This window comes from Brachycentrus maculatus, unplaced genomic scaffold (genome assembly GCF_059751285.1).
Source record: "Brachycentrus maculatus isolate JH-2025_06_01 unplaced genomic scaffold, ASM5975128v1 h1tg000261l, whole genome shotgun sequence".
Lineage (NCBI taxonomy): Eukaryota > Metazoa > Arthropoda > Insecta > Trichoptera > Brachycentridae > Brachycentrus > Brachycentrus maculatus.
Genome location: NW_028281012.1, coordinates 560001 through 574608, shown reverse-complemented (window position 1 = coordinate 574608; position 14608 = coordinate 560001). Strand labels below are relative to the sequence as shown.

General features: G+C 32.7%; 1 protein-coding gene across 2 annotated transcripts in view; it reads right to left on the bottom strand.

Moving 5' to 3' along the window:
- Window positions 1-342: 342 nt before the first annotated feature.
- Window positions 343-14608, bottom strand: part of Nulp1 (Nuclear localized protein 1) — a 22721-nt gene continuing 8455 nt past the window's right edge. For both annotated transcript variants that reach the window (XM_088266083.1, XM_088266084.1), the window contains exons 5-11: window positions 13598-13755; window positions 11831-11922; window positions 10026-10201; window positions 4105-4528; window positions 3547-3694; window positions 2317-2557; window positions 343-833 (exon numbers count right to left, since the gene is read on the bottom strand). In XM_088266083.1, coding sequence (XP_088122209.1) covers window positions 684-833; window positions 2317-2557; window positions 3547-3694; window positions 4105-4528; window positions 10026-10201; window positions 11831-11922; window positions 13598-13755 — 1389 coding nt within the window. In that variant the 3' untranslated portion in view covers window positions 343-683. The remainder of the gene's footprint in view (window positions 834-2316; window positions 2558-3546; window positions 3695-4104; window positions 4529-10025; window positions 10202-11830; window positions 11923-13597; window positions 13756-14608) is intronic.

Here is a 14608-nt window from a genome sequence, read left to right as displayed (position 1 = left end):
AGTAGGTTGGATTTTGCCTTAACTCCCAAAATTACAAATAAATAGAGACATTATACATAATATTAAAGGTTAGTTCGTGGAATGCCATACTCAGCCTTGAATAGAATATAAGATGAAAAATTAGTATTTGATGAAACAGGTCCTGAATAGGGTATTTAACGGAAATAAGGAATTTCATTAACAAACAGCCATTGGTATAAGAAATAACATAATGAAAAAAGTTCATTTGCAACATATTAAGGAACATAATATAATTAACAAAATATATTTTTTTTTGCTGTTACAGCCTGTTTTATCACAAAAGAATTAGGCAACACATGGTTGCTGATTTAAATAATATTATTTTTGACAAAGTAATCAATGAGGGATTCACGTAAAATAGTCAACATTGTAAAATGATGTGGGGGAGATTATCGTAAAATGTTTTGTTTCATATTAGAAAGAAAATATTTACTTTAAATCATAAGTTGGACATTCTGATAGATAAAATTCTTAATGTGGACCCCTCCTATCATAGCCCCAGAAATAAACCTAGGTTATTTGATGTATTTCATGAAATTTTTAGTTCCAAGATTATTCATTAACAAAAATCTCAAACAAATCAGAAGAAATGTGTGGGAAAATATTGAATTGCTCCCATAAAATTGTATTTAGGAGGGGTCGTAAAGTCAGCAGGGTGGCATTTACTCGCGTGTTGGAGCGAGGGATTGGAAGAATGCAAGTGCAGGATTACGGGCCTGGCGCTTCTTGGGTGGAACCGAGCCGCGGCGTAAATACTTCTCCTCACCGTTAAAGGGAGGATGCGGGTCCCAGCTCGACACCGACGTATCTTCCTACAAAACAATGTAAACATTCGTAGGTTAGTACTTAAGACAGCTTCAAATAAAAAGTAGTCAAATCAATCAAATTTGGATCGAAATTATCATCAGAATTTAGGCAGAATATTTGAATAGTTGATGCCCAAGTATAGTAAAAAAATTGCCTACTGAAAATAATAAATGATCGCAAAAATTTATCATTTCCATCACCTTTTTTTTGTAAATTTCTAGATTGTTCAAAAATAATGTAGGTTTTAGGTACCTGCGGTCAGAAAAATTAGAGATTTTATTAATAGCTTTTCTTGTTTTGTCAACAAAAAATAGAAGGCTTACTGTATTAATGAATTCTCGTCAATAATTTTCATTGTGTGCTTCGAATACACTCGGAAATGATAATAATATTTTTTATTTGTAGCAACTTAAGATATTCAAGGTAAATTGTTTTCTTTTTTTTTAACCCCTAAGTGCATTGCATCTATTGTCGTTTTCTATAGAAGTACCGTCAGCTGCGCATCGCACACATAGTCGTTTTTTAACTTTACGTACTTATATCAACACCTATGGATACTTTTTTTGCACTTAAATTTGGTTTGATGCAAGGATAAATTAGTCCTCTTTGATTCAGTGTAATAAAATATCAAAATTATTTTAATTTGGTGTCAACTTTATTATGAATGCTCCCAGTCTTCTCATGTTCGTCACATGCTCTCAGTATCGTATAGTCTGTTCAATCGGTTTAGACGATCTAAATTATCATAAACTATTTTAGTCATTATTATATTTATTAACTGTGTGGAACTAGAAGGATATTATAATTAACTAACAAGTGATTGTGTAACATGGTGTTTGGCGATATATGTCTCTACCTAATGAAAATTTATACAGCAATGACGAAAATATCATGTTTTTGTAATGAACAATAATTCTGAAAGCAAAAATGGTGAAATCGACGAAGACCAAAACGTAAGAAAAGGAAGAAAGTCACAATTTTGGTGTCCCACATGCAAAATGCATTTTTGTACTGATCACTGCTTTGAAGATCTTCACACAATTTCGAAATATTAATAACATTCGTTTTTTAATATAAATTTCAATGTATTAAAAAAAACTGCGCGCATGCAACGAATAGACTATACCACAGCCGCATCTTCTATACGGCCGCAAAATTTTCTGCAGAGTCCGTAAATGTTAATTTTTTTGTGTAAATACACTATAAAAACATAAGTGAAGTGAATTGTGTACTGTGAACATCTATAATGGATATCTGGACGACTTCCGTAAGTTTCACTACAAAAAATAGGCAAAAATGTTTTTTTTTTTGTCAATAATATTGTAATGTAAAATAATCCAGCTTGGGACAGAAAGGATGACACTCGTAATTGAGCAGCTTAGAGGATAAATAGCTTTAAAAAATAATAAAAAATGTTGAACCTAATAATCATAGGAATTTCTGACTGGAGACATTTTTAGTTGACCAGATAATGATAAACTATCTTACCTCCGCTGGGAGTGTTATCGGCGTTACGTCACGTCCAAGCAGGAAGTGTCTTAAAATGGGGAACGGTGGTGTGCCCAAAAAGAACCTTTTAACGTTCAGTAGGGTCTTGTCATCTAGATTACCGTTTGCGACTAACTTGCGAGCATTCCTCTCAGCCCATTCCCGAACTTCCGGAGTACGCCAGAAGCTTGAACAGCGACTTACATATGTCTTCATCAACTTGTCAAGGCACACAGTCAGTCTGGAATTCAATAAAATATCTGAAATGAAGATACTAACCAAAGATTTAAAAGAAATTCAAATAGGAAAATCCACCACAGAACAATTTATGGCTGATAACAATGTAATACAAAATAAATTATTTCAATATTACATGAAGACGATTCTTAGAGAATTTTTTGTAATGCTAATTTTGAATCTGCTTTATAAATTTTCCTAGCATATAAGGTTGAGATGCCTTGTTTCTCAAGGAATAATAGGAGTATTTTAAGGAATAATGTACTGTAAAACTAAAATTTAAAATAATAATAATAATAATAACAATTATTGGATTAACATGTAATAAGTATTTCCGCTCAACACAGGCTATGCCTAAAGAGCCGTAATACGTATAATTAAAAAAAAAGGATTTTTCATTACTATTTAAAACATTGCTTTGTTGCAAGGGAGGCAGAGGATTGAACGTCACCTCTCTGTATTGACATGCACTCCTAGAATCCTCTACATATGTCTAGTTGCTCATTTCTTATAGTTACATAAAATGTGCATATTCTTGTCCCTAATTTTAATAATTGTTCTGCTTGTTTTAGTAAAATTTACATCACTAAGACCGTTCTGACAGATACTTATTTTATGTGGCTCCTAAAACATATCAACAAAGTCACGGTTCCTTTTTCTTCTTGTCTTGCCCCCCGGCTGTCCAAACTCAAAACACAGTAAGGGACATTTTTTGTAGTACGTACGAATAAGTAGATTCTACTTAGTTCAAAAATGCAAAAAACCTACTACAAAAAAACTTACTGTGTTTGAAGTTTGGACAGCCGCCTCCTGGCGGAACCTTCTCGGGATCTAAAACAGATTGGCCTTGTGTCGCATGGGAAGTCGTTTCTATTTGTTTCCAAATTTAGTAAGTTGACTTTGAGAAAGGCAATCAGTACAATTAAGTGAAGGTGTTCAGTTGGAGAATGTAAAATAATTTCAAGATGCTTATAAACATAATATGAGTTATACCTTTCTTCTTTCTCTTCGAAATATGAATGGTTCCGAACTTCAGGGCACACTCGGTATTCACCTTCCTCTTCAAGCAGGGGAATCAATACACAAGGGAACTTTTCGATGGCATTCAATATCAAGCTATCTGCAGCAGATAAATCTCCCCCTAGAAAGAAAAAAATGTACAAGTCAATTTACACTACTCGCATTGGAATTTCATTGAATAAATTGAAAGATGTAAGGGTAAAATCAGATATATCGTACCCGTACAGGAGAAACTGGCCAACTAACAAAACGTAAAATGTTCAGCAGGGCCATTTAAGTCACTTTCGCTTGGCAAGAAAATAAATACCAATGCAGTTAGTCATTTTTAACAAGTCGATATTTTATACCTCCAAGTTTAAAATCCTTTGGGACTTTTTTCAGGGTAATATTAAGTTAGTAAGATATCAAACAGTCAATGATCACGCTTTTGTAAAAAAATGCACTTGGTCACTTTCTCCTGTGTGACTACGATATATTATAGTCCGCCATGGACCGAATGATAGGTAAGCTGGGAGATAATTAGAAACTCACCTTTTTGGCGAGTCAAGAAGAAGACTGCGAGGGCCACTGAATAGGCCATGTTTGGGAGAATGGCCAGGTTCTTGGCCGCGTTCCATTCCTTGAAGAGCCGAAACAACCAGGCGTATTCTCCACACGCCAAGGCCAACTTGTCCACTACTAGTGTCAAAGCCAGGGGATCAGAATCATCCAGTGACAATCCGAATTTGCACAACTCCAAGGCAGTACGTTTAGCATTCTTCAATATGGCAAGACACACCTGCTTCAGCAGTGCAATGTGAAAACATCTATTTTCTTGGTACTTGTACTCCAATCGGCAATTCCCCTGGGAGAAGTTGAAGGAAGAGTGCGTGGCACTCTCCATGTAGTAAAGAGTTCTCGATACGAAGTCCTGTTCTAAATCCAAGTCGTTTCTTCGTTTGCTTAAGCTAGAACACTGAAAATTATTACAAAACATTTATACTATTAATTCAATTATTCACAAAATTCTAAATTAACATGTAAAGGAGCCGTTAAGTACCCAAATATCCGTATTCAGTAAGCACTACTGTATTCAGAAGCAATATACGCAAGGGCCTACTGAATAAGAATCAGTTGTTAACAGGGCAGCGCCAGTTATTAAGAGCAAGAAGAATGCAAGGTGTACAGTGTCATAAGCATTCTGCAAAAAACTGACCCAGGTATAAAATATTACAGTATTAATATTATTCATTATATCAGGCACTGGATTATTCACCCTACGGATGAGATGTCAATATGATGCGATCACTTTGTACACTTGTGTAGGATGTTCAATAATGGGCTGAATGGTGAATGTCACGCAAGCGTATAAAGTGATCGCTTAAGCCAGCCAAATGCCAGGTGGTAAGCCCTGGGATGCTCATACTTCCATCTTCATATAAAGAGGAACAATAGATGTTTTATATCATGTTATTTCACATAAAAAAAAATTGTTTGCGTTATTAAAAATAAATTTTGAACCTTAAACTAGAATGTTATTATTTTAACCCTCAAAGTGCGAACCGTCGATAGATGGACTCTCTATTAATGCGTATAAAGTGCGGAGCGTCGGTATACTGACTATTACGCAATTTGTTTTAGGTATCGACCTGTGCGGAAGTGTCTTAGCGCGCGCATGTTTAATGTTTTTGATCAGTTAATAACATTTAAAAATAACCATTTAAAATTATTTTGCTGTGAATTTAACATTGATTTTTGTATTTTTTTTAAATAAAAGTTTTTTTTATGTCATATTTGTCAAGTAGTGATGATGAAAAGCAATCAGCAATTTATGCAAAATATGTGAAAATAAGCTCAGCACTATAAGGGTTAAATGAATTTGAGGAACAAGTTTACAAAACATTTAAATGAGCTAATTTTTAAATGACATAGATTAAAATGGTCAGTTTTCGCAGTATACTCTAAATATAGATTTGTGTATTAGTTTTTACATTTGTGTATGTCTATATATATTCACAAGTAGCAATACATTAAAACTTTATAGATACGCAGAGCTATGGATGACAACTAAGGACACCTAGTTGGATGTGTGCTCACAGATAAATATCCGTAATTTGTTACTACTATCTATGGGGCGTATCAATAGATTGACCGATTGTTTTTACCTATTTATGATACACCCCATAGTTGTATTATCAAATTTTTGTTTAAAGACATTCATGAATGTAGTATTACATATTTTGTTATATACAATGGCAATAATCGTTCGGCTGAAATGAAAATTTTGGAGATGAAGATCAAGGAACCAGAGGACGTTGGATGAGGTTGCAAAATTAGATTGAATAGAGAAAACTAAGTGGACTGTATTATGATGCTTTTAACTAAACATTATTGTTACACATTATTTGTATAATAAAATGTTGAATGAATTTTTGGTGATTTGGAGAAGACAGTTTGCCATATATCTTAACCTTTTAACCGCATTCACTTTGTTCCTAACAGACCCCGTGCGGGGCGGTATTTTGCCGTTTTTTAAATGATTACTTTTATCATGTAGTATTTAGTTAAGAAATGATTTATTTTCCTAAGCAAAAACGTTCAATGGGATTCATTGTGCCTTTTTGGTACTCTATAATACACTCGTGTCACATTATTCTTGAAATATATCGTAATATAAACAAATAAGATCGTAACATAAATAAATCAAAGCACGCATCGTATGTCACTCTTACCCACTGGCGATCCGTAGCGGCGAGAACGAGACAGATATAGGGCATGATAATGGCCTAATTACCGACCGCAAGAAAAATCAGTGATCTGTTCTTTTATTTATCCTTGTGATGTTACAAATTATTAGTCAGATATTTCAACAGATGTCATAAGGCCAAGGATTGACGTATTATTTTATCCAAAGTTCCACACCATGAAAAAATCCCTCCAAGTTGAACTGAGGTTCGAAACTTGGAGTAAAGTAAAAACACAAACGGTTATATCAGCCGCGTACAGGGAATGTTTTATGAAAACACATACGGTTATGCGAGCCGCGTGGATCCGGTTAAAGTAAGTATATGACTTGTTTTCACATCTATGGATGTCTTAGCGTACTTTCTTAATGTTCTAAGAATGTGAAAATTCACAATTCATATTAATAAATATTCACTCATTAAATGGTGAATAAAGCTAAATGTTTTACATACTTAAGAATTTGAGGAATAAATTAATTTGATCACAATGGATCATTCTCATGGTGTTATTATTGGCTAATAAATTAATATGAAAAATCACAAGACTATCGGTAACATTCTATTTAAAATCTGTAGAAAAGTAAGGGAGATATTAAGGTTTGAACTATAGTTATTTGAATAAATGCGGCGTATCCCAAAATGTCTCTGGTTATAGAGCTATAATAGTAGTAGTGTGGATTGTTTGTTTACCACTAAACTACAATTTGTCAATTTGTGTTATACAAATATGAATGGGGGGGGGGGGGGTAAGAGGGTGGACCAGGCATCAACAAATAGAGCCGCCAATAATTTAGCAATGTCACCAATATTAAAATAAGTCCATAGTTTCTATGATATCATTCATTACCAACTTACGAAAACAACTTTTTTACGAAGCCGACTTTTGCAAAAGAAAATGATGAATGGAAAGTATTGATTATATTGGTTATTATAAACACAAGTGAGTCTTACACAATCCTTTATAGGTTGAGTATGTTAATTAGATATTCCTCCTAAGTGATAAAACCACATTACGCAAGCAAAAGTACTGCAGTAAACTTTAAACTGTGAGGCATGTTGTCTACATATCTATAATATTATATAATAGTACAAAATATATGCAGAGTATGTGATTAAACTATAGGGTTTTCCAATAAGATGTTCCATTTTGAATAGCCCGCTATCTGGGCAGCTGCCACTTTTGAAGCTGTCATCTTTTGACATTTGACAAGTAAAAACTACGCGAATAATAAAAATGCAACGATACACGCTTCAACAACGCATTGAAATTGTTAAAATTCACTACAGAAATGGTGAAAATTGTGCAATCACAGTTTGCGAACTAAAGCACTTTTTGGTCGTCGTGAAGCGCCTTCTCGGCCAGCAATAGTGAAACTTGTTAAAAAATTTGAGCTTTTGGGACAACTTGGAGATGTGAAGAATCAAAACCCTCAACGTGTCACTGTTTGGTGCGGTTTTTGGGCTGGCGGTGTGATTGGACCTTACTTATTCGAAAATTAGGCTGGTGCAACTGTCACGGTGAATGGATTGCGCTATCGAGCTATGATTAATGATTTTTTATGGCACGAATTGGAAGAGTGGACGACGTTTATTTTCAACAAGACGGTGCTACGTGCCACACAAGCAACGAAACAATCGCTATTTTGCAACAAAAAAGTTATCGAGGACATACAGCCGCAAATGTGCGAATTGTCATGGAAATTTTCATGTAAAGGATATGGTGCTGCAGCCGTAGCCGTGAATATTCATTCATTTATCTTAAAATATACCAGTTTTTTTCAAATATCAAAATGAAACCTCTTATTGGATAACCCTATATTATCAAAATGTACAGTTTAACCTTTTGCTATAAATGTATCAAACTGTATGAACAACAATCATTATAAATGGATGATATTTGCGTGACACGCGGTCTTGAAGTTGAACGTAATGTTGGTCCATCGTCTTCTTCATTTTGATCTTCGTGAACATCATCGATTTCTTCTTCAGCGTCACTTGGTACGTCAGAAAGATGGTCTTCAATTTTTTCATTGGCGAAAGTATCCTCTCTCTCATCCATTTCAGGATGATAAAAAAATCGCAAATACCGTAAAATCAAATCACAAACGTAAAAAAGATTAAAAAACGCATTAAAATATTACACAATAATGCTTTGCGGACAAACTTAGAAAAATAAATATACAGTTAAAGAGTCTTTATAATATCTCAAAATAAAATCATGTAAATTCACAAATAAATAGTAAAAAACAATAGTAAAAAAAAATGTCACAAACACTGGAAATAATATTATAAAATAACCCCACAGTTTAACAAATGCTCAAATTGTAATGGCCATAAATAAATAATGGCATATTATGTATATGGCTCTCCCCACTCGAGTTAATTGCATTACAGGTATCAGCTGATGATTGAAGTGAAGGTCAATGTATATTTGTAATATTTGTATTTTATTGTATTTTGGGCAAAGGAGAAAACAATACCATCTTTCGTCTTTTTTTATAAATGAATTTATAGTACTTTCTTGAAGACTAAACCCCCTTTTGAACCTCTGAAGAATAGATTATCATGTTTACACTTTAATTAAACCTATCCGCTACACATCAAAGAAAATATGACGAGAGAAATTAGGAGTCTAAGTCGTGTTATTTGAGTATGAAGTTTAAGGTACTGAATGCACAAAAATGTGCAACCCGCTGCAACACAAGGTTTCTGAAACGCACAATATGTGCACATCATAGTCAATGTGTTAAGAATAAATAATGTAGAGGGAAATAATAATTCATAGCAGGAAATAATAATTTCTGCTCCAAGATTTGGACCTGGGTTTTTCAGATGTCTGGTCAGGCATTTTAACTCCAAGGAGCTAAACAAGAAAATAAATAAAACACCAGACTAGGTTCTAGAAGGATTAAATCTTACTAGTAGTTTAGTTCACTAACAAATAAGTTACGTTATAATTTTATTAGATTATTAAAATTATTATACTTATTAATGTACAAGTGCAAATATTTTCATAATCAGTGAAATCACACATTAGATTCATTCACATTTATCTTCAGATAGAGAACATGTGTAATAAAATATATTTTCACTAACTTACCTGTAACTACAAATAATTAAAATATGTTTAGTGTAATGAAAAAAATAAGATATTGCAGAGCAAAAAAAGCAATCTTCAAATGAACAACTTGTAAACCCTTCTTGAGGATCTAATATGTAAAAGTAGCTTATGGTAAATAATAATTATAATATCGACTGTCGCCAGTCAAATGTGCTACAAATGACAACTTTTTAGGAAACGTCTTAAAAGCATTATAACTTTGTCAGGAAGTCTTGAACATGTTGTACGCTAACATTTTGCCAATACTTATTCTATTTAAATATTATAAAATAGTATGGCAAAATGCTAACTTCACAAAGTTTTAGTGCTCGAAACGCGTTTCCCGGAATGAAGCCATTTGTCACTCACACCCTTTTGGTTATTAACAGTCGATATAGAAAATATTTAGAATTTCATGAAACGAAACACTTGAAAAGTTACTTGTTTAGAGATTCAATGATGGTTTCTAATACTTGTGACATTATTCTTTACCATAGTGCAATACTAATGCAAACGTTTGCATTAACGCTATGAAAAAAAGCTGAAAAAAACAAAAATTTTACCAGAAAATAGCCCCAATCAAAAAGTAGATCCATCACAGTTGCAAATGTAATATAAAAAAATCTTACTTGGATCAGGGTTTCCACATGGAAGGGAAACTCGTTTGAAAACTGAAACAGGTTGGCGACTAGAGGCGTATCAACGATATCCATAAAGAGAAAGTGCACATGCTGGTAGTGTGTACTATGTTCATACTGGAAATACATGATGCTTTCCTCTACATTAATCAGTCTCATGGTTAGGCCTGATGGAAAACAAAAGTTTCATATGTAAGCTTGTGTATATATGTACAATAAAACTAAGCTCAATGTTCTATAAGATACTATGCTTTTTACGAGATACTGAATACTCTATAGGCTTGGCTTACTCTGTGCTAAGTACAAAGGTATTATATTGTTATTTTAAAAATAGATGTTAAAAACTATACGCCTAATTTAAACACCGAAGACATAATGCTACACTGTGTGTACTCACTTTAATATGCTTTTTTATGTGAATTTTATCTTTTATATATTTAAATATATATATATATATATATATATATATATATATATATATATATATATATATATATATATATATATATATAAACAAGTTTACATATATCTTTTAATCTATTCTTTCGTTTGAGCGCTATAAATTTCTTTTCATTTATGTAATTATTAGTTTGATACACACAGTGAAAGCACATGACTTAGGCACACCTAAAACTTGTAAAAATGTCAAAGTTAAAATACGTACATACTGACTACTAAAAAATAAGGTAACCATGACTGAAATTACCTACAAAATTAACTACATAGTGCAGATAAATTTATTCTTTCTTGACATGTCAACGTAGATGAAGAAGAATATGGAAGTCTGGGCATTTACGAGGTTCATTATCACTTCACACACGTGTAACATTCACCAATTCTACCCCCGATTGACAACCACACTACTCAAATTCTTGGAATTTCTATACATATGGTTCAATTTCGAAACATAGTGCTTGAATCACTAGAATTTTACTGGAGACATCTATTGGTGAGATGAAAGCTTTTTATTGAGCAGGAACTCTTTTATAATTTGAGATAATCCAGATTTGTGAACAAGTATTTGGATACACTCAAAATGTTACTTTACATTAACATTCAATGAAAGTTAGGTAATTTTGACATCCTGACAATACTGATCGATAACCGATTATATTTTCAAGTCAATTAAGTAAGTCATTAGAAATAAGAGTGTAGAAGTAGTAGTAAGTTATCTAAACTAGTGAAATAAAGCATTAACTTCCATATGGAACCCCAAGGCTGGAATTTTCAGTTTTAAGTTAACAACTTGTTCAGTATTGTAAAGAAGTTAATGATACTGTTTTTTTTTAATTATGACCAGTTTTTTTTAAGAATAATCAAAGTTATCAGCATTATGTAGTTGAAAGTTTAACTTTCGTATGCAGTCGATACCTACAAAGATATAAGGAACAATAGACCTACTAAGCAACTAACCATCACGCCTCCTTGCCGCAATGGTAAGAGAGAATAGAACGCCATACCACTCTGTCTTTGCAAACATTCTTCGCCTCTTCCACATTCATGGATCTCCTCAGAAATGCTCGCCAATTATTTCGACTCCTGACCCTTTCAAGTATTTAACATACCTGATAGTGTCAAGTTTTCCTCGGTCTTCCTCAGCTTCTTTTTCCAACTACATTTGCCTCATAAATTTGTTTTACTATACTTTCTTCTATTTGATTTCACATGCCCAAACCATCTCAACACACCTTTCTTAATTTTACCCATAATGCTGATCTCAGCCTTGCATTCTTTCCTTAGATCATAATTCGAAACTTCAGAATGCAACACACAAATATATGATTGACAGAAATTACCAAAATGCTTTCCTTGAACCACCCACTCATTTTTAGGGGAAGTTAGGCGCGAGTTGAAGAATCGTTGATCGACTTTCTTCAACCACTTTTTTCTAAAAATGTTAAACATGAATTAAACATTTTAAACAGTTAGAAAAATAAGAAAAACTATCAATTGTCAAATTTGTAGATTTTTTAAAAGGAATAACCCGCAAAGTGTTTATTTTAGATGCTTATTGCAGGTAGGATATTCAGGATAGGGAAGGTAAATGTGAAAAATACATCACAAACACCCAGACCAATTGAAAATAAATCTTTTTAGATTTTTAAAAAAATTATATCATATTTTTAATTTACTTTGAAGTTAATACTACAGGAACCTAATATAAAATAAAATGATTAATATTTTCATTTTAATTGTAATTTTATAAATCTCTTTTATCATTTTGGAGGTTTTTGTTACTAACATATTTAAATGTACAGAAAATCCAGTGGCAGATGAATGTTTTGAAAAGTGAATAAAATAATAACTATAAGACAAAATATTTTATCACCCAGCGGCTGATTAGTTTTTGTGAGAAATGTTTTTACAGAGCAAGTTCATAGCGGTTCTGGAAGTATACAGTGTCACACCATCTTGTTAAAAATATGTGTGTTTCGAGTACGATAGATACGATATTTGATTTTTTTAAGATCAATGTTTATCCATTAAAATTTTTCAGTGTTTACATTTCTCTGACATATTAAAAAAAAACAGGGTCTGAAGATCCCGTTACAAGGAGATAAAGCAAACAAACAGTAGATTTTGGGCAGTGCAAAAATCGTAGGTGCGAAAGTGAGCCTTGTTACTCCAAAAGATTTATTTCAAGGTGCAACATCTTTAAAAAATTACACTAAAATTTCTGTGTAAATTAAAGTCATTTTCTGACTAGATTTTGCTTCATTTAAATCTTACACAGAATAATTTTTGAGCTTTCTTTAGAATTTCTTGAAACATACTTTTTGGGAGTCAGAGCAGCTGCTCTTCTTCACAATGAAAGGCGTGGTTTTATCACAAAAGCTTCATTCCACCTCAGGAATGATTTTGGTGTTCTGCTGGGTTGCTTGAAACCTTTGGACCATGACCGAATCAAATTCAAAGTTGGTCCATCGCTGAATTGCCAAATATTATAATGTAAACAAAGTTGCGATTTTTATTTATTGTTTCGGCATTAACTTTGTGGTAAGACATGTTACAATAATTAAAGAAAACACTTCGTTTTTTACCACTTGAGTTTTATTATAGACTACATGTTTCAGAAGCTAAACTTCCATCATTCAGGTCTGTATAATAACATATTGTTATTATACAGACCTGAATGATGGAAGTTTAGCTTCTGAAACATGTAGTCTATAATAAAACTCAAGTGGTAAAAAACGAAGTGTTTTCTTTAAAGTTGTGATTGTTCCTTGTAACTTGCACTCACCTTACAATTACCACTTGAATAGCGACCTCGCATTGCTCTATTGCTCCACTGACTGACACCTGCATTATGTAATATGACTGACAAATTTGCATTCTCGCTAATTCAAATGATGCTGCTTTCTCTGCACTAACATTTATAACTATTATAGATATCAGCATAACAAAACATAAATTTGCCACCTGACCGGAAATTAGAGAAGGCTTTGTATTTTTTTTTCAAAATATTAATGCTCCAAAAAAACTTTAAAAATATGTATTTAACATTTAATTTTTTTAAAATTGACAGTTAGGAAATATATGAGGAAATAAATAGATAAATTTACTTCTCCCTTTTTTGTTCCGTAAGGGGGTCCAAAAGCCTGTTTTCCACATACAAAATAGGCTTGAGTTTCGATTCTTTAGAATTGTCAGAATCAGTTCCAGGTGTCACCAAGTCACCTAGCAGTCTGTTCACTTCCATTATGATTCTTTCAATATTATCCTGGAAACAATAGAGTTATTAATTTTTTTTTAAACATGGGTTATTGGGAATAAATGATGTTGAAATAATTGGTTAAATTTTTTTTATATACTTTCAGATAGATTTTTTTTTTTTTTATTATATATTATTAATTATATGTATTACAGCTTTTTAGACATAGCCTGTGTTGAGTCGAAATACTTACATGTTAATACATTAAAGTTTTTTTTTTTTAATTATTAAATTTTATACATTACATACAATACGTCTGTCCAAACTTAAAACACAGTAAGGGACATTTTTTTTTGGTACGCTTTTTTTGCATTTTGGGACTAAGTAGCATCTACTTAGTCCAAAGATGCGAAAAAAACGTACTACACGTATTAAGCATTAAGCCCAGGGGAAAGTTTTGTGAGCAACTGAATCACTTAAATCAAAACATAATCGGAAAGCGGCCAAATAAAGCAAATAGAGGGGGAGTTGTGCTTGAACATGACAATGCACGGCCACATGCTGCCAGGAAGACAGGGGAAACAAATTCCGAGCTTGGTTGGGAAGTTCCGGCACACCCTCGCTACTCACAGGACATCGCACCATTAATTTACCATTTGTTCCATTGTTTCCATTACTGGAAGATTTCTTGAGGAATACAGTGCTTAGAGATGAAAGAAAACCAGGTGAAAATGAAGATTTTTTTCCCACACACAATTAAGATTTTCATAAAAATAACGTCTTTTCTCTTCCTCCGAGGTGGCAACAAGTAATAGATAACGAAGGAGACTCTATTACTCAATAATTCTATGTTTTCATTAATTATTTCATTTCATTCATTTAATCAAAATAACCAAAAAAAACTTTCTGATACCCTTAATGT